At 40.4% G+C, this 23,582-nt stretch overlaps 1 protein-coding gene across 2 annotated transcripts in view; it reads left to right on the plus strand.

Moving 5' to 3' along the window:
• PDGFC (platelet derived growth factor C) overlaps positions 1-14,384 on the plus strand; it is a 112,195-nt gene extending 97,811 nt beyond the window's left edge. For both annotated transcript variants that reach the window (XM_088661087.1, XM_035111586.3), the window contains 3 exons: positions 5,532-5,733; positions 11,299-11,516; positions 12,257-14,384. In XM_088661087.1, coding sequence (XP_088517213.1) covers positions 5,532-5,733; positions 11,299-11,516; positions 12,257-12,373 — 537 coding nt within the window. In that variant the 3' untranslated portion in view covers positions 12,374-14,384. The remainder of the gene's footprint in view (positions 1-5,531; positions 5,734-11,298; positions 11,517-12,256) is intronic.
• The last annotated feature ends 9,198 nt before the right edge of the window (positions 14,385-23,582 follow it).

Raw genomic sequence — 23,582 nt, forward strand, 5'->3', positions numbered from 1 at the left:
CTCTTGTTTGATATATAACAAGAAGGAGTTCCAAAGAGCAGGTGCCGCCACAATAAAGGCTCAGTTCATATATCATAAGGAGCTGGCCTACTGTTGAGATGGCCTTTGTAGAAGGCTGACTCCTGCAGAGTGTAGTGATCATTTGGGTGTATATGGGGCGAGACCATCTTTAAGCTATCCTAGTCCCAAGATTTGTAAGGCTTTGTGCACCTACACCTTGAACTTAACTCAGCAGCTAGTTGGCAGCCAATGCACTTCTTTCAGCAGCGGCATAACATAGGGGCAATAGTCTGTCCCAGTGAGCAATTGTGTCCCTGTATTTTGCACTAGCTGCAGCTTCTAGGCCAACCTTGAGGGCAGCCCCACAATGGACTACATTGATCTACTCCAATGTGATGCTGTGCTAAGTCCTCACTGGAGACTGCAGTGAATGTAAATATGGCATCAAGATTGTTAGCTAGGCAAGCAACTTTACCCTCAAAGTGCCTTGTAAGTGAGTCGCAGGGAGATCTAAACCTCCATTTTCTGGACTAGATGTTAAAACCTGAGCAATACAAAAAGTTTAGCTAGACATCTACTTGAGTATGCAGAGACGTGGGTCGTAGAAATGTTACAAAACTAGTCATTGAATCCTAGAATTGTAGAGTTTGGTGGGACTAAGAGGGTCATTGAATCCAGGTTCCTGCAATACAAGGATATTATTGCCCAACGTGGGGCTCATCCTTGCATCTCTCTGGAAAAAAAAACACCTAAGTTTCCAAGGTACTGTACATAGTTGCCTTCTCCTAATAATGTCTTCTAGCATAGTGGTGGTGTCTTCAGTATGACTTGCAGAATTAGTGGAGTAATGAATTATGTCCTTGTCCTTTGACTGTTTCATTAAAAGCAGCTAATGGCAGAATCTTTATTTGCTCTGAAGGGTTTTCCTGTACAAATAATCAAGACAATCTTTATTTTAATATTTTTTGCTCCGTTTAGGTTTTCAGAGCATAGTTTTTATTGCCCTCAATGAAAGCACAAAGGTCTTGCAGGAAAAGGTTTTCTCTGCATTGAAGCCAACTATATTTTGATAGCTTCAAATGTGTGCAGGAAAATGCCGTATAAATAGCAGAACAGGAAATTCCACTTGATCCAATACTAATTGTCATTTTTGGCTCCACTATAAGGCAGCGGCAGACCTAAAGTATTTATACATGAGTTATACCGGTAGTTTGCTCTCCTATTCCCATACAGTACTATGACAGAGATAAAATATTTGGAATTATCTAGTATTTAAAGATGTTTTAAATGACTGTAAATGGCATTCTGGGTATATATTTTTATTGCATCCTGCCCTAACTGGCAAAATCAGGATGCCCTGTTGACTGCTGTTTTGTTTTCAGTTGCTCTCCTGTAGCCTCTCCTATTTGCCTCTTTTGCCCCAACATACTGAGTTAACTCATCCAGTGAGCTTCTTCTCACCATGACCTCCACTATCTCTCTTCTCAGTGATGACAATAACTGAGAATTGTGATCAGATATTTCCCAAACAGTAAAGTGAAACTTAAGGAAAGAAATCGGTCTCCTTCCTGGGCAAGGCTGGATAATTGAAATTTAGGGGTGCCCACATAAGGCATGCATGTTTGTGTGTAAACAAATATTCAACATCTTCATAGAGTTATGTGAAAATCCTTACAAAGCAATATTCTATATTTAAGAATCCTGAAAGCAGAAACATTGGATTTTTCCCAAGGCTCAGTGTAGATGAATCCTACCAGAATTCAGACATGGCATGTGATTTCTTCAACCTGGAGCTAGGGACTGAGAATTGTCCTTTAGTTGGGCTTCAGTTGGAGATGGAAGTACAGAAATCAAGCTGCCATTGACCAGGCAAAAATGGATGTCAGGCTCTAATGGTAGAAGTAGCAGTTCTTGTGATCCAGAACCATGCCTGTACCGATGGTTACTTTAGCTGGCAGTAAGAGATTTTGAACAGCCCCTTTGAAACAGGAATGGGGAAGCTTGAATGCATATAATTCAGAACTGTAGGAGCCATGAGCCATGTTTGCTTTCACTTGTTCCTGACCAGCACTTCACCCAGCAACAGCAGTAGCAGCGGGTCAGGCAGGGGGGAATGGGGAATGGAGCGGAATGGAGAGAGGGCTCAGTGAGGCATCCGAGCCCTTGCACCGCCCCAGCTATCTAGTGGAGGAAGGAGGGCTCAGCGATGTATCAGAGCCACTGCACTGCCCTAGCCAACAGGTGGAAGAGGGAGCGTAGCCGCTTCCGGTGCCGGAATTGATGCGTGCGCCCAAATGCAGGTTGGGGGCGCGCGTTTCGGGGTCCCCAAGCTATTATGCCTGCCCCGAAGCAGAAGGGTGCCATTGCCGGATTCTGCGAGTGACTAGGAGGTCATGTTTTCTGCTATCTCTGCACTGTAAATAGTATGCACAATAAAACCTTAAAGGACAGATTGGACTGGAGCGTCTTTACTCGAGAGTAGCCGCAACAATCCCATGACGGTTGGCATATTACAATCTAGGTTTCTATTATTGAGAATATTGTCTCTTTTACTGCTGGTATTTTCATATTATTGCTCAACAACATATATATACCCAATTCTGCTCACTCATCAAAACAGCTTTTACTAATACTAAATACAAAGCACAAAGGTCTTGCAGGAAAAGGTTTTCTCTGCATTGAAGCCAACTATATTTTGATAGCTTCAAATGTGTGCAGGAAAATGCCGTATAAATAGCAGAACAGGAAATTCCACTTGATCCAATACTAATTGTCATTTTTGGCTCCACTATAAGGCAGCGGCAGACCTAAAGTATTTATACATGAGTTATACCGGTAGTTTGCTCTCCTATTCCCATACAGTACTATGACAGAGATAAAATATTTGGAATTATCTAGTATTTAAAGATGTTTTAAATGACTGTAAATGGCATTCTGGGTATATATTTTTATTGCATCCTGCCCTAACTGGCAAAATCAGGATGCCCTGTTGACTGCTGTTTTGTTTTCAGTTGCTCTCCTGTAGCCTCTCCTATTTGCCTCTTTTGCCCCAACATACTGAGTTAACTCATCCAGTGAGCTTCTTCTCACCATGACCTCCACTATCTCTCTTCTCAGTGATGACAATAACTGAGAATTGTGATCAGATATTTCCCAAACAGTAAAGTGAAACTTAAGGAAAGAAATCGGTCTCCTTCCTGGGCAAGGCTGGATAATTGAAATTTAGGGGTGCCCACATAAGGCATGCATGTTTGTGTGTAAACAAATATTCAACATCTTCATAGAGTTATGTGAAAATCCTTACAAAGCAATATTCTATATTTAAGAATCCTGAAAGCAGAAACATTGGATTTTTCCCAAGGCTCAGTGTAGATGAATCCTACCAGAATTCAGACATGGCATGTGATTTCTTCAACCTGGAGCTAGGGACTGAGAATTGTCCTTTAGTTGGGCTTCAGTTGGAGATGGAAGTACAGAAATCAAGCTGCCATTGACCAGGCAAAAATGGATGTCAGGCTCTAATGGTAGAAGTAGCAGTTCTTGTGATCCAGAACCATGCCTGTACCGATGGTTACTTTAGCTGGCAGTAAGAGATTTTGAACAGCCCCTTTGAAACAGGAATGGGGAAGCTTGAATGCATATAATTCAGAACTGTAGGAGCCATGAGCCATGTTTGCTTTCACTTGTTCCTGACCAGCACTTCACCCAGCAACAGCAGTAGCAGCGGGTCAGGCAGGGGGGAATGGGGAATGGAGCGGAATGGAGAGAGGGCTCAGTGAGGCATCCGAGCCCTTGCACCGCCCCAGCTATCTAGTGGAGGAAGGAGGGCTCAGCGATGTATCAGAGCCACTGCACTGCCCTAGCCAACAGGTGGAAGAGGGAGCGTAGCCGCTTCCGGTGCCGGAATTGATGCGTGCGCCCAAATGCAGGTTGGGGGCGCGCGTTTCGGGGTCCCCAAGCTATTATGCCTGCCCCGAAGCAGAAGGGTGCCATTGCCGGATTCTGCGAGTGACTAGGAGGTCATGTTTTCTGCTATCTCTGCACTGTAAATAGTATGCACAATAAAACCTTAAAGGACAGATTGGACTGGAGCGTCTTTACTCGAGAGTAGCCGCAACAATCCCATGACGGTTGGCATATTACAATCTAGGTTTCTATTATTGAGAATATTGTCTCTTTTACTGCTGGTATTTTCATATTATTGCTCAACAACATATATATACCCAATTCTGCTCACTCATCAAAACAGCTTTTACTAATACTAAATACATGAGAAATGTATGTGTTGGCATTTTTGCAGGGATTAATTGCATGTAATGGAATTATGTTTTTCCTTCAAAGCCTCAGAGCGCCATTAACTCTAATTGTTTACTGACATACCATTTATCATTTTGTGTCAGTCTATTGAGTATATTTGCCAAAGTTGTACAATGGTTTGTTTTATGACCCAGCTTTGGTAAGAGTGAACTGTGTGATGAAACTAAGAGGAAACTGTATGCAATAAGCAAAATAAATATGTTGCAGTCTTATGCACAGTAGATAAATAGGTACCGCTATAGCAGGAAGGTAAACGGCATTTCTGTGTGCTGCTCTGGTGCACCAGAAGCGGCTTTGTCATGCTGGCCACATGACCTGGAAGCTGTACGCTGGCTCCTTCGGCCAATAACGCGAGATGAGCGCCGCAACCCCAGAGTCGGTCACGACTAGACCTAATGGTCAGGGGTCCCTTTACCCTTCTTTTTAAGCCCTATTGAGAACAGTAAAACGCCTGCGAAAACATGGATATTATCAGACTAGTCCTAGATTATCACTACAGTATTTTTCACTTGACTTTGCATTTAATTTATTGACAGTTACAGGTAGGTAGCCGTGTTGGTCTGAGTCGAAGCAAAACAAAAAAATTCCTTCAGTAGCACCTTAAAGACCAACTAAGTTTATATTTTGGTATGAGCTTTCGTGTGCATGCACACTTCTTCAGATACACTAGAAACTTTTCTAGTGTATCTGAAGAAGTGTGCATGCACACGAAAGCTCATACCAAAATATAAACTTAGTTGGTCTTTAAGGTGCTACTGAAGGAATTTTTTTAATTTATTGACAGTGTTTGTATGGGAAAAAAACCCCAAAGATGTGTTGTCTGATTGCCTTGTAGAAATTTAAAGACCAAAATACACTATAGAACAATAAAAAAAGCATAACAAATGTTACTTCTGGCAGATATATAACAAAACACAAGCCATATAATGTAAAACCCAGGAGTTTTTAAGGTGCTGGTGAATTATAAGGCTTCACCTGGGGGCAAAAAAGTTCATAAATATGGTTTTAGGCAAACTTCTCTAGGAAGGCTTTCCCAGAGATTAAAGGTGTTTTGGTCTCAATAGATAACATGGTGTGTGTGTGTGTGTGTGTGTGTGTGTGTGTGAGAGAGAGAGAGAGAGAGAGAGAGAGAGAGAGAGAGAGAGAGAGAGAGAGAGTTTAACTACTATCATTATATCCACCTAAGATGCTTGTTTTTCTCCTTACAACATCAGACAGAATCTGACAGCCCAACAATATTGCCACCTTCAGCTTTGCCATTAGAGTTGCTAAACAACGCTGTTGCTGGATTTAGTACTGTGGAGGAACTTATCAAGTACCTTGAACCAGACAGATGGCAATTGGATTTGGAAGACCTGTACAGACCAACCTGGCAGATCCTTGGAAAAGCGTACATTCATGGAAGAAAATCTAGAGGTAACCAGCTTAGTATTATTTATTCGTATTGATTACAGTTACACAGTCCTTACCCAGCAGCTGATAAAAGTACTTAATTGCATGCAAGTATTAAATTACTTTGTGGACTTTCTGGAACTACCGGTACATTTCTTCTTATTTTACTCTTTTAGCTGAGTATTCTTGATTCACCAACATTTTACTAGAGTGGAGGTTAAACAAACCAGCTCAATGTGATTGGGAAATTGGGCTATCCCCTTATCAAATATCAGTGGACGAGCTAAAATACGTTTTGTATAGGCACAACAGAGGCTAGTTGTGATCATCATTCATAGCTTCTAGTGTGATTGCTGTAGCAAGTAGAAAATAAGATTAAAAAGTGAGCGTTTTGGAAAACGAAAGGAGTGGTCCTTTAATGAACAATAGTTCTGGCTCATTCAGAATGTCAGTGAATGTATTTACATTCTCGCCCTTTCCTATGTAATCTGTAATAGATGATGGTCACTGCTTTGCATGGCTTTTTGAAAACCATTTTGTAGATGAGATCTAGTAGACTTGAATCCTGTACCCACATTGTGACATAAGCTTCATTGAATTCAGTGGCACTTACTTCCACATATACTGTGATTGTGCTGTGAATGGACTAAATCTCCCGTACTGTGATCCAACTAAGCAACTCTTATGCTCCTAAATGCCAATTAAAGCTCTGTTGACTAGTGAAGCAATTAACATTTCTGGGGGTAGAAAGGGAGAAAGGTAAAATAACAGCTGCATTAAACCTCAAGGGCAGATTTATTCAGTGTTGCTCTTCTATCTTATCCAAAACAATAGTGGGCAATTAACTTTAAGCAGAGGCTTGACAGCCATCTGTCAGGAATGCTTTGATGGTGTTTCCTGGTTGGACTGGATGGCCCTTGTGGTCTCTTCCAACTCTATGATTCTATGATTCTAACTTGTTTAACCAGTAGAGTTGAATTTTTGTGTTAGAACCTGTTTTCTTACATGATTGCAGTACTGAAAAAGAGTTTCCTTTCACTTCCCTTTGAATTTAGTTTCAGACTAAATCTGATGTAACTAACTACTAACTATCTGAAGAAGTGTGCATGCACACGAAAGCTCATACCAAAATAAAAACTTAGTTGGTCTTTAAGGTGCTTCTGAAGGAATTTTTTTATTTTGCTTCAACTCAGACCAACACGGCTACCTACCTGTAACTATAACTACTATACAGTATACATAGCTGCCAAGTTCTCCCTTTTTTTAAGGGAAATTCCCTTATGCTGAATAGGCTTCCTCGTGAGAAAAGGGAAAACTTGGCAGCTATGACAGTATATTTAAATGCATTTTATATTTAATGATAGGGAATAGACAGTATTCCTGCCCTTCTCATGCATGATCATGGAGGATATTCAAGCACAACTATGACTCCTTGAATAGAGTTAAATATAGGGTTTTGATAATTGCAAGGATATGCTAAGACTGGATTTAGACAGAATCTTTCAAGAACCTATTTCATTTGTTTGATCTGATCCCTAGAACACAGCATAGATGTCTGCCTCTGTCCTTTTTTGCTCACGGCATGTAAAATGTAACTACAGTATCCTATGTGTGGACATTTGATAGGATTTATTAAGATTAGAATATTCATTTTCATCTATCTAGTTTTCCCCCATATATATATTTTAAAACCTTAGATAAATCAAAATCCCATCATTGGATGACATCTACACAAAACCAAGTCCAGGAAGACTGTGAACACCCCGCCCCAACCCAACCCAAAAAAGAAAACACCATCAGAATAAAACTTTTTAAAGAGTTTTAATTGGACACTAAATTGGAATTGCTGTTATAAACACATCTTGAGTATAGTCATATCCATCTTAAAAGGACCACCCTCAGATTGTATTACGAGAGTATGTAATGCAACAGCCTAAGGCAGAAAATGTGTCCCATTGAGATGACATGGTATTTGCTGTTGACATCCATAACTGTTGCAGAAATGCAGTGTTTTATTTTTAATGCCATGTGATGCCTTTTTGAAAAATCTCACTAAATGGGAAAATGTTGATTATTTAGTAGAAAATACAACTTCAGCTTTAAACATTATTGTTTGATAGTACAGTGGAACCTTGGTTTACGAACGCAATCCATTCCACGGAGGCATTCGTAAACGGAGGCATTCGCTCCCTGAAGGCACGCTTTTGCGCATGCGCGAAGTGCCGATAGAGCACTTATGCGCACGCACGCGCTGCACAGATCGCTTCTGCGCATGCGCGAGCTGTGCAGAAGCGATCTGGGCATCCGACGCCACGGAACCCAGATGTAAACACTTCCGGGTCCGCGGCGTTCGTAAACAGAGGCGTTCATATACAGAGGTAGGTGTAAACCGAGGTTCCACTGTATATAATTTTATAGTAACTATTGTTGGCAGGGTGGGACGCAGGTGGCACTGAGCCTCTTGGGCTTGCCGATCAGAAGGTCGGTGGTTCGAATCCCTGTGATTGGATGAGCTCCCGTTGCTCGGTCCCAGCTCCTGCCAACCTAGCAGTTTGAAAGCACGCCAAAAAAAATGCAAGTAGATAAATAGGCACCGCTACAGCGGGAAGGTAAACGCTGTTTCCATGCGCTGCTCTAGTTTCGGTGTTTTGTTGCACCAGAAGCAGTTTAGCCATGCTGGCCAGATGACCCGGAAAAACTGTCTGCGGACAAATGCCGGCTCCCTTGGCCTGTAAAGCGAGTTGAGCGCCACAACCTCAGAGTCGTCTGTGACTGGACTTAACTGTCAGAGGTCCTTTACCTTTACCTTTTATTGTTGACAGCAGTGAAAAGAAACCTGGATAAATTATACTGGGTGTGTGCACCTATTTTTGTTGCAAATGCTAGAGATTTTGATGGTTGCTATTATCCAAGCAATGGATTACATTATGATGCTTCTGGCAGAAACCATAACAAGTTCAGCTCTATACAGCATTGTGTTTCCCTAGTTATATAAATTCACACAAATACTAATATCAAAATACCTTAATTCTAGCCTTAATAGAAAACCCCTTTCTCTTTCAGTTTGAATGAAATTAGGATAGGGACAGGAGGGATGGTTTTCTTTTAGATATTGCATGCTTTGTCTAATACAAAAGTCAGCAATACTCCATTGAACTTATAAGATAGATGCCCATGGATTCAGATTCTGACATCCTTTAAATCCTATCAAGGTAGAACATCCTGTGCCCAGCCACAGATCAGGTGTTACCTCTTAATATCTGGAAGAATGCTATGGTCAAGCTGCACTAGAGCACAATCCAGAATGCCTGCTTTTGGAAGCCTCCTCCAATTGCCCCAGAAGGGCCTGCAACTATTGCTCCTCCACTGCCAATGTTCCAACAGCATAGGGGGCAAAAAGAAGGTGTTCCAAGTGGGGATCTTTAAAAAAACATTAAGGGAAATGAGGCAAAGGAACAACTGCTTCCTTCTCTTCCCCATCTTCTGCCCTGGTAGCAGAAGCCTGACAGGGTTTTGGATTTGGTGGTTCCTGTCCCTTGAATTATTTCTCCCACTCTATAGTTTTTCTGCCCAGTGAGAATATCACCCCTTGGGTATATTTCATGGTAAGACTAACATATTCTTAAGAAGTCATCATGATGCATACATTTTTGTTTTTTCTGTTTCTATTATTCTGGGAGCTGTGGAGCTCTTAAAGATCTATGAGTTTTAGAAGTAGATTAGTAACTTGTTTTTCATTTCACTACCATGTTTAATGAGGGAGGCAGTCCTTGACCCATTAGTCAAGGAGGTAGTTTTCTGCCTTGGAATGAAAGCAAAATCCTGTAAAGGCAAATTCCCAGGCTTCATTGGAAAATAACTGGATAATCAGAAAGTTCTAATGCAAACAAACATGCAACTGTTTCCTTCCCACACTTGTAATGAAATACAATATGCAGTAGGCTAGAATGCCATCATATAGAAGCTCTCTTGTGGATACCAACTGTTAGTTACAATTAACTTCTAATCCCCCCCCCCCATTTTAAGGGCATTTAGGGGGGGAAAACCACCTTATTGCAAATCTTACTAGTTTATTCTTACTAAAGCTTTTTCTGTGTGCCAAAGCTTTTATGTATTCCACTTGCAGAAATTTGTTTTTAGTAATTAGCGTTAGTGACAAACATTTTTATTTGAAGCCACCCAGTCTAAGCATTTCCCTGTTTGGGTTGGCTTTGTTTTTCAGGTAATAGCTCTGATTCATGAAGTTACTTTGCCATTGCAAACAACCCTGTGTTCTTTCTGAGGTTTTTCTGAAACGTTCTTTTGACTACTGTGTCAAAGTTGATGAATGAATGGAAGCCAAGTTCAAAGGGTGTTTAAATTTCCACATTATAATAGGTTTTGTAGCTCAGTTCACTTAGTAGATCCATATAACCTTTTCTTTTGGTTAAGTAAACATTGTAAAGGAATACACACACACACTTTTTCAACTAGCCTTATGCCCTACCATGTGTTAAAGCACAGTTTGAGCAAGACAGATATGGGAAAGGAAATAGGGATGCAGAATTTTTTTTCACTTCAAAGACTTGATTATACAATCATAATGTGAAACTGCTGGTAATCTATTCATGTAAAGTGTAGTATCATAGTAATGTGCATATTGTATTATAATAACGTGCTTTGACAAGGTGATGACATCTTGTTTTCCAAATACAAATAGTATAATGCAGAGTCTGTATATTGGTTTAAACTCTGTTAAGGTTATTACAATTTGGATAAAATGCATAGCCCTACTTAGTTTAACATTCAGAATATGACTAGCAATCAAAGTCATGCTGAATAATTAGAGTCAGGCAGACAACTCTCAGCTAGATTAAAACTGCAAAGTGGAAGGAAAGGAGACCTTTTTCTGCCTCCCCACTTCCACCTACTCTCTGAAGACTGGAGAAAAGACCCTCTTAAGAATATTAGGGGGGTGGGCAGGAGAAAGACTAGACCATGGGGGAAATGAACATAATATTTTAGCTGCAGTTCATTCATTTTCAATTTTGTATTCTTATTATAAAAACACACACATGCCTAGGCATTCTGTTGTTGTGCCCATAAACTAGGTTGAAGGTGCCATTTAGCTCCTAGCTTTTGTATCTCAGTTTCTAACACTGGCTTCAAAGCTGCATGATTCAAGTAAAATCTTGAAACACTCAAAGAGAGTGTCTAATCATTTTTAAATGGAAGGAAAGTTGTTTCCTAATTCTAAAAGTTGCAGTTGGCCCTTAGTAAGTTGGGGGTTTCCATTCATGCCAATCAAAGGCTTAACTACTCATCCTTCAGGCAGGTGAACATATACTCAATGCTGACCATGGGCATTGTGACTTTATAGACCAGGATTATAGCTTAACTGAGAAAAACATTTGTGTTACCATAATTTAAACTTTATAAACTCTGCAATGGCAATCCAGTAGTCCAGTAACTCAATATAAGGTTTGGCGGCACTGAGGACAGGTTGTTGTCTCCTAAAAACAGTTTCATGCTTTTCACTTGCAGCAGGTATTTTTATGTTGGAACTTGATGAATAAGTGACAAAAATGTTTGCCTTTTTAAATGCTTCAGTTGTAGACCTGAATCTTCTGAAGGAGGAGGTACGAATGTACAGCTGTACTCCACGCAACTTCTCAGTGTCACTACGGGAAGAGCTGAAGCGAACAGACACCATCTTTTGGCCACTTTGTCTGCTGGTTAAACGTTGCGGTGGAAACTGTGGCTGCTGTCAGCATGCTTGCAGTGAGTGCCAGTGTGTGCCTACCAAGGTTACTAAAAAATACCATGAGGTATAGTGTTATTTCTTATTTTAAAGTGTTTAAAACTTCACACACACACACACATTCTAACAGAATACTTTTATTAGGACAAATGTTTACATTGCAGCACCTGAGATTTCAAGCCACAAACTCCTCTTCTTCAGAGAGGAAAGACCTCTCAAGACAGCTGTGGTATTAAGCCAGTGTCACCTCCATTTTTTCATGACCTTTAGGCAAGATATTGTCAACATGTACCCTTCTACTTTAGTGAGCTTTCGTACTTCTCATCTCATTTGATGCTGTTTGCTTACTAGGGAGATAGCCAGAAAGTAAGTGGTGGTGACAACTGTTGCTGTTGTCACCGCTCATTTGCATATTCTTTCTAGGTGTGCAGAGGGTGGATGTGTAAACATGTGGCAACAGCAAACAGCAGCAGTGGTAACACCTAACACCTCCTGCTGGGCCTTGGGCCTTGGTGGATGTCCAAGTCATGGTTGCATCATGCTTAACGTCAGGTTAAGCTTAAGCTTGTAGGTTGTTTCCATATTAAGATGGCATTCAGGAGACCCGTTTCTGTGAACAAGAGACATTCTCACCTTTAGGAGCATCCTGTGTAACACCCATAGGTGTTACACCATGTAACAGTTACTGCATGAGTTTGTCTGTTATGCACTGATAGCTTCCAGTTTACCAATAAGGAATAGATTCTATCTAACAATGAAGGAACTTCATGATTTTTTAAAAGATTATATTGAACCCTCTCTTTGCAGGTCCTGCAGCTGAAGCCCAGAAGCGGCGTAAAAGGATTGCATAAATCTTTGACGGATGTACCTTTGGACCATCATGAGGAGTGTGACTGTGTATGTAAAGGGAATACAGAAGGATAAAAGGAACTTGGTGTGCTTTTTTACAGCACGTTCACTCAGTGGCTGATTCTCTTCTGGGGCTTGTGCATTAATCTCCTTCTGTAATCTCAGCTGTCTGCTTTGAGAATCTTCAGTGTTCAGGACTGACAGTTCTGGGGGAGAAAAGGAAAGAAGAAATCAAACTGAGATGTATGCAATGTAACAGCAGTTACTTGAAGGCCCACTACTAAGGATGAACAGAAGGCTTCAATGAGGGATTTCTCTCCCACCCCAATTCTATACCTATGTCTATAGCTATATTTATATCTATATAGAGATATAGATATATAGATATAATATCATCTCTCTTACTCATATTGAATTTAAAACGTTCAAGTTTTAGAAGTATAGGAAAAGACAGTGCTTAGGCAAGGCCTGGACTCTCCTGGTGGTCTTGCTTCTGCAAGTCTCTTACTTCTGGCTTACAGTTCAGAACATCTGGAATCTCTCTTAACTCGGCTCAGCAACTCCTGTACATTTCAAATCAAAGTGTTAATTGTCCTGCAGACTGTCTTACTCTGAGTTAAACTCAATTTTTCACTGATGCAAGTCAAAATGACTGGACACATTCTCTTGGTTTCTTCCAGTAAAGTGTCTGTTGTTTAGAAAACCTGAATGGTCAGTATATGTGAGAAAAGAGGAAAGGGTCAGAAACCAAGAAGTGCCTTTATCCTTCTCACTATGACCTGCAAGTATTGCGTTTGTTTATATTTTTTATTGTGTACATTTTTATACTCTTTTTGACAGCATAACTCTTTGCTTTTCTAATCTTGTTGAATATATCTATTTTTGCCAAAGGTATTTAATATTCTTTTTATATTATTATTGCAGCCTAGATAAACTGCGTTTTCATTTTGTAAGACTTTGGAATCAGAGTTATAGAAAGGAGGAAGGAAGATAGAATTCTGTTTCTGCAAAGCAAGGAGCTAAAAGGTGCATTTGCACGTAAAAAGATAAACAAAACAGGTTAGTCTGAATTTACAGGTGTGTGTATGTGTGTGTGTGTCACTAGCTCCATGATGATGGGATAAAAAGAGTAAATATAATAGCTGTTAAAACTCTCTTCATCATAACCTAGTGCCTCAATCCAAATAAGGAGGTATGTGCACAGAAACAAGGTTGCACATACATACATACATACATACATATCACATTTTGCATCAGGGACAAGTGGCATAATTCTGATAAGCATCATAAGGCAGATGTTCCCTGTCCATACGGGATTATTTTCAATGTATTGGATATTTGTGTGCATTTGAATGCACATTCCCAACCACATTCTGATGCAATAATTTATGCATAAATATCTTTTTTACATGTCCTAGTGATGGATCACGATGTAGGTTTCTTCAAAATAGTCATAAATCCAAAACTGAGAGGCCCTAAACAGATATATTCAGTGATGTCCAGTTCAATAGGACTTCACTTACTTCTTAGTAAACACTTCACTGTTAAATTAGAAGGTGAAAGATCTCGACAAGAGCACCACCACTGCTGATATTTCAGTGTGTTCTTGCATCCATAATAAAATGGGGTCATGAACAAGTCGCACATATTTATTGCTGCAGGTGTAAGGGTTTTTTTTAATGTTATGAATGCCAGTTATTTCCTTGTAAAGGGCAGTGGGCTTCCAATATCTTAATGATGTAAAGTACAGTTTTGATAAAATGTGGTTTTGCTGATGTACAGTCTTTATGTAAACCAGCACATTTATCCCATCCCAACTAGGAAAAAGCAGTAAAATATTTTGCTTGTAAAATGCTTTAATACTGTCCAGTGTTACGTTCTGTGTTTCTGTTTATTGTTTTATGTATTTAATGATTCTACAAAGTAATGGTGCTCATTGGGAGACAGAAGAAATACTTCCCATATCCCTATATGGCATTTAATATTAAGTAAAATATTCCAATTATCTAACAGTCCAATCTTCTGAACTTCTGTATGTTTGTTAAAGAATAAAAATGGATATCAGAGTAACATTGTAGGAACAGAACAGCATTGTATGGTTCTCATGGAATTGTCACCTAATACAGGGGCAGCCCTGGTGTGCTACCTTCCATCTTTCTGATCATTGGCCACACTAGCAGAGTCTGATGGGAATTGTAGTCCAACAACATATGGAGGGCATCACATTGGCTAATGCTGAGCTAATAAATGGGTATCAGATTAGCATTACAAAATTAAGACACAGCATGGTTCTCCTAGAATCTTCATAATTGCACAAACATTTGCTTTTCTTCCATGTGCTAGGTGAGCCTTCAGCTTTAAAAAAACGTTTTTTCCCCCAAAGTTGTTTGAATGCAAAGGAGTTTATGCAATAAATTCCACCAATTCCTTGCACGTATACTGTACAAAGTACTCATTTAGATATTTACCAATGGTACAAATTCCTTAATGGAAACATACACAAGGTTGTTGTTGTTACTGCTGCTTTTAGAGTTTATTGTTGCATCTTAATTTTACCCTCGGTGAAATTATAACTTTTCCAGAAGACAAAACATCAAGTAGAAATCTTTAGTATTTTACAGTTCCAGGCCCTTAAATGTTTGACTTTTTAGGGTGCATACAAAACTACCCCCCCCATCAGTCTCCATGTAGGATATTGTTGTATAATGAGTTCTACTTTCCTGCTTACCTTTTTGCAGCGGCGGAGCTTCATGCTCTTCCACCAGGGACGGAGAGTAGGCGCGCTGCCCCCAGCGGCGGGGTGCGTGTTCTGGGGGCGGGGCGTGCTGTGCGCAGGTGCGGGGAGCATGTTTGGGAGCGGGGCGGGCAACCACGATGGCGCCCCTGGGATCGCATCACCCGGGGCGCCCCGCCTCCACTGTCCCTATCTTCCTACGCCCCTGCCTTTTTGCTGGTGACAAAAAAATCTGGCTTGGGAACATGCATGGACTTTGCCCCTTTGCTCCATGGGCTTCAGCTTAAAAAAAAAGTTTCCCCCAAAGTTGATGGAATAGAAGGGTGTTCATGCAGTAAATTTTACCCATTCCTTATACCTATACGAAGCACTCACCCACACTCCTGGCTTGTTACCCCCAGAAAGTTGCTCATATTGAAATGCAGCCCAAGGAGTGAAAAGAGTTCCTGCGTTCAGATGCTAACTGTGTGGAGTGCAGGTTATTTGGTCCTTGTGGTAATCACAAATCTAGTCTTCCTCTCCGAGTGATGTTTTGCATTAGAATTATCTAGAATCTGGTACTCATTCTTTTCTTGATATGTTCTGCAGACCTCAGTATTTTCACTCTTTTTCATTCTGTACTGTACTCATTATTTTAGGAGGATTGAACATTTGTCCAAAAAAAGGATGAATGCAGATCAACAGTGGGCTCTTGGTTCAACATACTTATATCTCCATGCAGCTATAAGGTGTCTTTGTCAAAATGTAGAATTCACCCAAATCAGAAATCTGGAGCACATGTTAGTAATGCCAGTGGAGTTTGGAGAGTTATTTTTTATTTTATTTTTTAAAAAGAAAGATGCGGTCCAGATGCTGTTCCCATTAATGATGTGTTGTTTAGGATTGACAAGTTGTGCTTTCATTGTTCCAGTGGCCTGCGATGAATTGATTGATAATTTAAATCATCCCGGTGTCAATATTCAAGTAATATATATGATTTAGCTTTAAAATATCATGGGAAACTATTCCCATTTATTTTCCAGAATTGATGAGTAACAATCCAGCTGATATGGAGAAATATGATACTGAAATGCTTTGAAATGTGTAGGAGATTTTTGTTGCTCTTTTTTTCTGCACCAAGATGAATGCATAGCCATCACAGTGGGCTTTCAGCACTCCTATCTTCACAACCTATGCCAATTATCAAAATATGATTGTGCAAACCATCATAGACAGATTATATGAACGCACAATTACAGGACAATCAATTGCATGTTTACATGAAAGCAAGTACCAATATGTTCAGGAAGATTTACTGCTTTCATTCCCAAAACATTAAGCTACAGTGATATTTATATTGATGATTACTTGGTTAAAATCCTGAGCACATGTTTACCTAAGGGTAAATTCCATGTAATTTAATGAGTCTTACTTCCAAGTAGACTTATATAGGATTCAATTGTTAGAGAACTTAAATTCACACCTTGCTTAAAGGCATTGAAATGAAGGGAGCAGTTTAGTTTTACTGACTTCACTGGAGCTAGACTTGTACCCGTTTGTTTCGAATATATATTTTAAAAAGTGAATGACAGTTAAGTATTAAAGATTCTTTTTAAAATGATGTTTAGGTATCCAACACTGCTAAGAAGTGATGCATGCAAATGTACCAATTCTACTGCCTGCAATCCAGTGAAACATCTCTGCAGCAGCATCACAATTTCATGTTTGGTAATTAACAATTTATTCAAGCACCCTATCTATTTAGTAAAGTTGATAGACTTCTTTGGGAATGACATTGTGAAGTGTGGAGTTCTAAAATGAGATTATTTCTTCTAAAAATGCTACTTTGTGATCTCCGAGATAGCGTAGAAGGCACTTAATATACCCTTTTAATGGATTAAACATTTTTCCCTGGAAAACATCTACATTTTCAGCTTATCTTTGAGGTCTCATCTCTTATTGTCCTTGTACTTCTGCCCTCCCTTTCCTTCCATAATCATGAAGGCCACAGCATACAGCTTTTCCCATGGTTTGAGAAACCTACAAAAATGAGAGAGAAACCATTATTCTTGCACTGTATCTGCTGTTTATGACAGGCAGTAAAACTTAACTGTATCAAACTGTATCAAAATATTAAAGCAGTCCAGTAATTAAATACTGCTTATTCCACTTTTTAAGGAAGCAGATTTCAAAAACTTGCCAATTATTTATTCAGGATCAAATATCAGCATGCGTGTTAAATATGGTACAATGTAAAGCAGCATATCCTGAACCCCTGGCCTACCTGGCAGGAAGTCAATATGTCAAGTCCAAAGTCCAAGTCTGGGGGTCAAACCACACAAGCAAAGTCCAGAGGTCAGGAAACACAGTCCAGGGTCAATCAAAGTAGCAAAGTCTGAAGTTCAGCAGACTAAATACAGACCAGAGCCAATCCTTTAGAGGTCCAGGAGCATCCAAGCCAAGGTCCATTAACATGGGCAGTTGAACAGACACAGCACCTCTGCTTTGCTTCCCTTTTGTACTTTGCATTGGAGATTCCAGCACCTGGGCTTGATGAGACATGTGACCCTCACCTGTTCCAAGCCTACTCCAGCTGAGGAATCACACCTCTCTTCCTAGAGCTAGTGAGGTCCACCTGGCCAGCTAGAGTGCTGGGCTGTGGACCTTTGCCTACCTCAGCCTCCTGGAGTGTCACTCTCACTGCTCCCTACACCACAGAGCCCGCCATGGCGACAGGGGTGCCACTGGTTCTGCTGATGGGTCTTGCTTCTCTGGCTGCTGTGCACTGACTTCGATCCGCTCGCCAACATCCATCACCCAGTGAGTACTTCCTTCACCAGCCCCTGCTTGCTCTGGTGTTTCCCAGGCCTAGCTACACCTCTTGCCGGGAACCTCTTCCTCCTCCCTGTTGTGCTGCCAATTCATGCCACAGCATATTTAGCATCATAGTACTTAGCTTTATTTGAAATATTTTTTTGGGGGGGGGGAGGGCGGATTGCTGAAATGTAAAAAAACGATCTACATTAGCAATACATAAGCTTAACAACCAGTCAGAATTGCAAGAGAAAGCTCTTATAACAGTTATCAGGTAAGAACACCTTTTTGAATTGGTCAACAATGTTGCAAATAATCTGCACACTCTTGAATACTATTTACTTGCAAAAAATGAATTTGCAGCTTTATGCCATGAAATAAATAAACTTTAGAGGGGTTATGAATTTGTACTGGAAATTCTTTCTTCTTCTTCTTCTTCTTCTTCTTCTTCTTCTTCTTCTTCTTCTTCTTCTTCTTCTTCTTCTTCTTCTTCTTCTTCTTCTTCTTCTTCTTTTAAAGGGGGGCACACAGAATTTGAGTATTCAGTTACCTGGTAATGTTTGTGATCTGATAGCTGCTGAAGGGTTTTTCTTCAGTTTCGCTTGCAATATCCTTCTGTTGTGTGTATCTGCTTTGTTAATCATTACTGTAGAGTTAAAACTTAAAGATAAGAATGTGAGATTATACAGGGCGGCCACATGATAGTAAAAGACCTGTGCCTAGAAAAATAATCCTTTGTGAAATCACACCTTTATTTTTCAACCTGGCTCAGGTTTCTAGAAGGAAAGATAGTATTTGAACTGTTGCCAATGACTTCCATGCAATTCTGCCCCAAAATGGAAAATAAGAACACAGAAAACAAAGAAAATATAGGGTGCAATTCAAAACAGTGTTAATCAATTGGATTTTTATCATTTACTTCAAAGGGTAAGGATTGCACACTTAGTCTTTTGGTTTTCATCCAGAAGTCAGGAGTTGGAACTTATGATGGTTTGGGAAATGCTAACCAGTTAGCTGAATTTTCATAATTATCAACATACGTACTCACAGAAATGATTATTGGAAGAATGATTTGATGTACAGTAGGATAGTCCAGTTTGTCATGAGCATAATTTATGGTCCATGAAGATCAATGACACAATCCCATTGATTTAATGTACCTTGAGTGCGTCATAAAAACAGTACTTATCAATAATGTATGTTTTATTCATTTATTTCATGAAATACACTGCTAGATTGTAAAAAGCCTCAAGTGTTTTACAAAACGATAAAGCAATCAAATAAGAAATATTAACAACAATGAGATTTTGAAAAAGTTAAAATAACAATAGACTAATTTTTTTAAACACCACCATCATTATCATCATCATTATTGAATTTATATACCACCCTAGACCCGGAAGTCTCAGGGTGGTTCACAGAAAAGATCAACATAAAAACCACAATATATATAACCAAAATAAAAACAACCACCCAATGACATCTGGGTAGGTATGTCTAAACACCTGCATTGCAAAGAGTGCAGCAAAGGTGTCTGTATAATTTCAATACTTGGGGAGTTCCAAACTGAAGGTGCTGCCATGCTAGAAGATTGAGTTCTTACAAATGCAGAACTGGTATTTTGTGGCACCTGTATGCACTTTGCCAATCAAAGCAGTCAAGTGGGCATATATGTGGGCAATCTCGTAGGTAAACGGGCCTCGTTCTTAAGGGCTTTATTTACTAATAGTAATGCCTTAACTTGGCATGGTAGAAGATCAGCAGCCAGTGCATATCTCTTGAGCACGGACCTCAATCCTCTCAACAATCATCCTGCAGCCTTCAGTACTAACTGCAGCTTCCAGATCAAATTCAAGGGAAGCCCCACATAGAGCACATTGCACTAATCCAGTCTTGAGGAAACCATTGCATGAACTACTGCGGCCAAGCTTTCCTGGTTCAGTAATTGCCATACCTGTCAAACCAATTGCTGTTGGTCAAAAGCACGTCTAGCCACTGAGGTTATCTAAGGCTCCAGTGTCACAGCTGGATACAGAAACACCAGCACACTGCAAACCTTGTCCCTTAGGGGGAGTGCAGCCCCATTCAGGGTAGGCAGTTGACCAATTTCTTAGACAGGAGAATTACTCACCCACAGTGTCACTGTCTTTCCAGGATTCAAGCTCAGCTTGTTTTTCCTCATCCATCTCACCGCTGCATCCAAGCTATGGCCCAGGGACTGCACAGCCTCTTCTGATTCATAAGTTATGGAGAAATAGAACTGAGTGTCATCAGAATCCTGATGGCAGTTTGCCTACAAACTCTTAATGACTGCTCCCAGTGGCTTCATGTAGATATTAATCAGCACTGGAGATAAGATAGCGTATGAGTTTTTTGGGCCAATGGATATCGGTTTTGTAACAGAACTTAACTGAAGCCTACATGGATTAGCTTGGGCTGCCTGACTTTTGGAGTGATGTAAAAGTTCACGTCAAGGGTCCAGTCCCCAAGCGCCCATGATAAACTAGGCCAGAGTTGTGTGGAATAAAAAGCCGTTCTGTTTTCCTAATATTACAACTGTTGACATTGTAATAGAATTAGGGAGCATTTTCTTTTTAACCTAAAATGAGCATGCCAAGCGTTCTGGTTGAATATTATTTGTCTACATTCATATTTTACAGTATGTTAGAATTCTTGAGTTTCGGGTCCTACAGGTTTTCTTCTTCTCCAAGCCTGGACTTAGGCTTGCAAAGTCATGCTTGTAGTTTATGGTGTATCTGTACATGGAACTAAGTCTCTGATCTATAATGATCACAGTCTGCAATTGTTGCTCTGTATGTAATTGTTGGCAGGAGCTGGGAACAAGAAATGGGAACTCAACCCATCGTGGGGATTCAAATCCTCTACCTTCCGATCGGCAAGCCCTAGGCTTAGTGGTTTAGACCACAGCGCCACACCTCAAGGTGCAAGTAGATAAATAGGTACCGCTCCGGCAGAAAGGTAAACAGTGTTTCCGTGAGCTGCTCTGGCTTCACCAGAAGCGGCCTAGTCATGCTGGCCACATGACCCAGAAAAACTTTCTGAGGACAAGCGTTGGCTCCCTTGGCCAGTAAAGCGAGATGAGCACTGCAACGCCAGAGTCGTTCGCGACTGGACTTAACTGTTAGGGGTCCTTTACGTGTTTATGTAATTGTAGCTACTGCTGTATGGGCGTTTTGTAAACTTGCAATATGAAACACTTAATTGAACTGTTCTTATCAATTTAATATTTGGTGCATTTTCTACTTAGAAAGCCACTTATTAAATTGATTCTTTCAACATTAAGGGAACCCAGGAGCTCATTTCAGCCACCCCTTCATCACATATGGCTACCTTACTCAGGGAATTAGAGAGACAAAAACAGAGTCGGAAAGAGAAAACCAAACTGCAGATACTACTACTCCTAAAGAAAAGAGGGGGGGGGATGATTCTTCAAGGGAATATGCTGATAGATTGGCTTAGTTGTTTGTGATAGTAACACAGGGACCTGTACAGGGAATGCTGTACATCACTGGACCCTTATACCATAAAATGCTTTCCTAAGTAGAGGCTTTGGGGAGGCTACGAGGCTGTACATTCCCTTAACACCTTAACTGAAACATAATAAAAAATAAAAATAACGGAGACAGAAAGGAGGTATGGAAAACCAGGGGAAGAGAAGGCTGGAAGGGCAGAAGAGTGGACTAGGATTAACACAAACCAGGCTAGAAAAGATCCCATGAAGACTAAGGTGTTATTTGCATCATGTAGGGGAGGAATTTACCTTGGAGGGAAAGAAGGAGACTGAAACACCAGGCTTGGGTATACTGTTAGGATGAAAGTTGATCACTACAGGTGATGAGTGCAAAGTGTGCAAAAAGGGTTCGATGGGCAACTTTCAGCTGTCAGGACAGGAAATCTGTGGCACTCTAGATGTTGTCAACTCCCACCAGCCCCAGGCTGCATGGCTAATGATTGGGGATGATGGGAGTTCATCAACATCTGCAGGGCCGCCACCATTTGCCTTCCTGCCGCCACTGCACTCTTAGTGCCTGAAGCAATTTCAGTTCCATTGCCTGCAGAGAGACTAAATAGTCTCGTCAGGTTCATCACCTGCAAATGTGGTGATGAGTTTGAGAAAGCTGTAGAGCAGGCATGTCAAACCTGCAGCCCTCCAGATGTTTTGGACTGCAATTCCCATCTTCCCCAACCACTGGTCCTGCTAGCTAGGGATCATGGGAGTTGTAGGCCAAAACATCTGGAGGACCGCAGGTTTGACATGCCTGCTGTAGAGTGTGCTGTATTATTAGGTACAATAATGTGCACACTTTACAAGAATATTGGAAAAACAAGGATGCTGCAAGATAACAGCTGTAAACTTCAAGGTAGTCCCATTAAATTAAGCCAGAGTACATGGCTATATCTAACATATAACATGAACTAATGAAATATTTTGTTACAAACACTAGGAGTAACATGGTTGTCTCAAAAATATTTCCAAGCCTGTAGTCTCAGCTAAGAGCCCATTAATTTGGGACTTGCTCAGAGTTGTTGCCCTGAAACCATTTACTCTGGGTTAATTTAATGGGGCTACCTTGGGTAAATGGTTTGAAGATTACAGCTGTTACCTTGATTCTTAATTGGCAGTAAATCCCATTTGTTTCCATGGAATTGACTTTTAAGTACGTGTGCTTAAGATCACAGTCAAAGAAAGTCATTCTGTCTTTCAATGTATTATATCTTGTGGTGATTATTAGTGAAGAATGAACAATGAAAACCACCTGTAATCTAATTGCTATAAATAATATAGTTCTTACAACACCTGGTCGCTTTTTTTGGCCTAGAAAGTAAAGATTACCAAAGCAAATCCATAAATCCAACAAGCATTAACTCAAGGTTTGGGCATGGCTTTGATCTGGCAAACCCCACCTATGCTGCTTCTCTTTATAACAAAATATATATTGTGAAAAGTAGAATAGCTTGTAAAACAAAAGGGAGGGGGAGAAATTACTGTAAAGCCATGATGGATGGTCAACAACTGTGGCCAGCCATCTCTACTAATGTGTTTGGTCCTCATTCCATTCCAATAGCATTACATGCTTCAGAACAAAAGTTCTGAAAGGCTGATGCATGTTAAAATATACACTAAATATATTTGGACTTGTTTAAAAATGCACTTATCCCTAGCAGTGTTACCTGTGTTAAGTTATGTAAGCAGAGGGAGAGCATGTTTGCATTTCTCACCCATTTTTACAGTACAGCCGTACTTTGGAAGTCAAATGGAATTCATCCCGGCTTCTGATTGGCTACAGGAAGCTCCTGCAGCCAATCAGAAGCTGCAGCAGCCCCGTCGGACATTTGGCTTCCAAAAATAGTTCGCAAACCAGAACAGTCACTTCCAGGTTTGGGAGGCAAAACGTTCGAGAACTAAGCTGTTTGAAAACCAAGGTATGACTGTACTTGCATCTGCTTCTTCATGTGGATATGGCATATGTTGTTGTTGTTGTTAACTTTGCTGTCTGGTCTTTGACTGAAATAAATATTGATTGATGATTGATTGATTGCATGTTAAAATGCTGTCCTTATTTACCTGGTCAGATCTCATCTGGAATATTCCCCCCAGTTCTGAACAAACTGTAGCATGGGCAGAGGATAGTGTCAGCAATGATGAGGGGTCTGCTAGCCAGGTCATAGGAGGAAATGTTGAAGGAGTTTTGCGCGGATCTTCTTGAGCAAAATATTCGCCACCTTAAATTAATT

The sequence above is a fragment of the Zootoca vivipara genome, chromosome Z1 (assembly GCF_965207765.1).
Source record: "Zootoca vivipara chromosome Z1, rZooViv2.hap1.1, whole genome shotgun sequence".
Taxonomy (NCBI): Eukaryota; Metazoa; Chordata; class Lepidosauria; order Squamata; family Lacertidae; genus Zootoca; species Zootoca vivipara.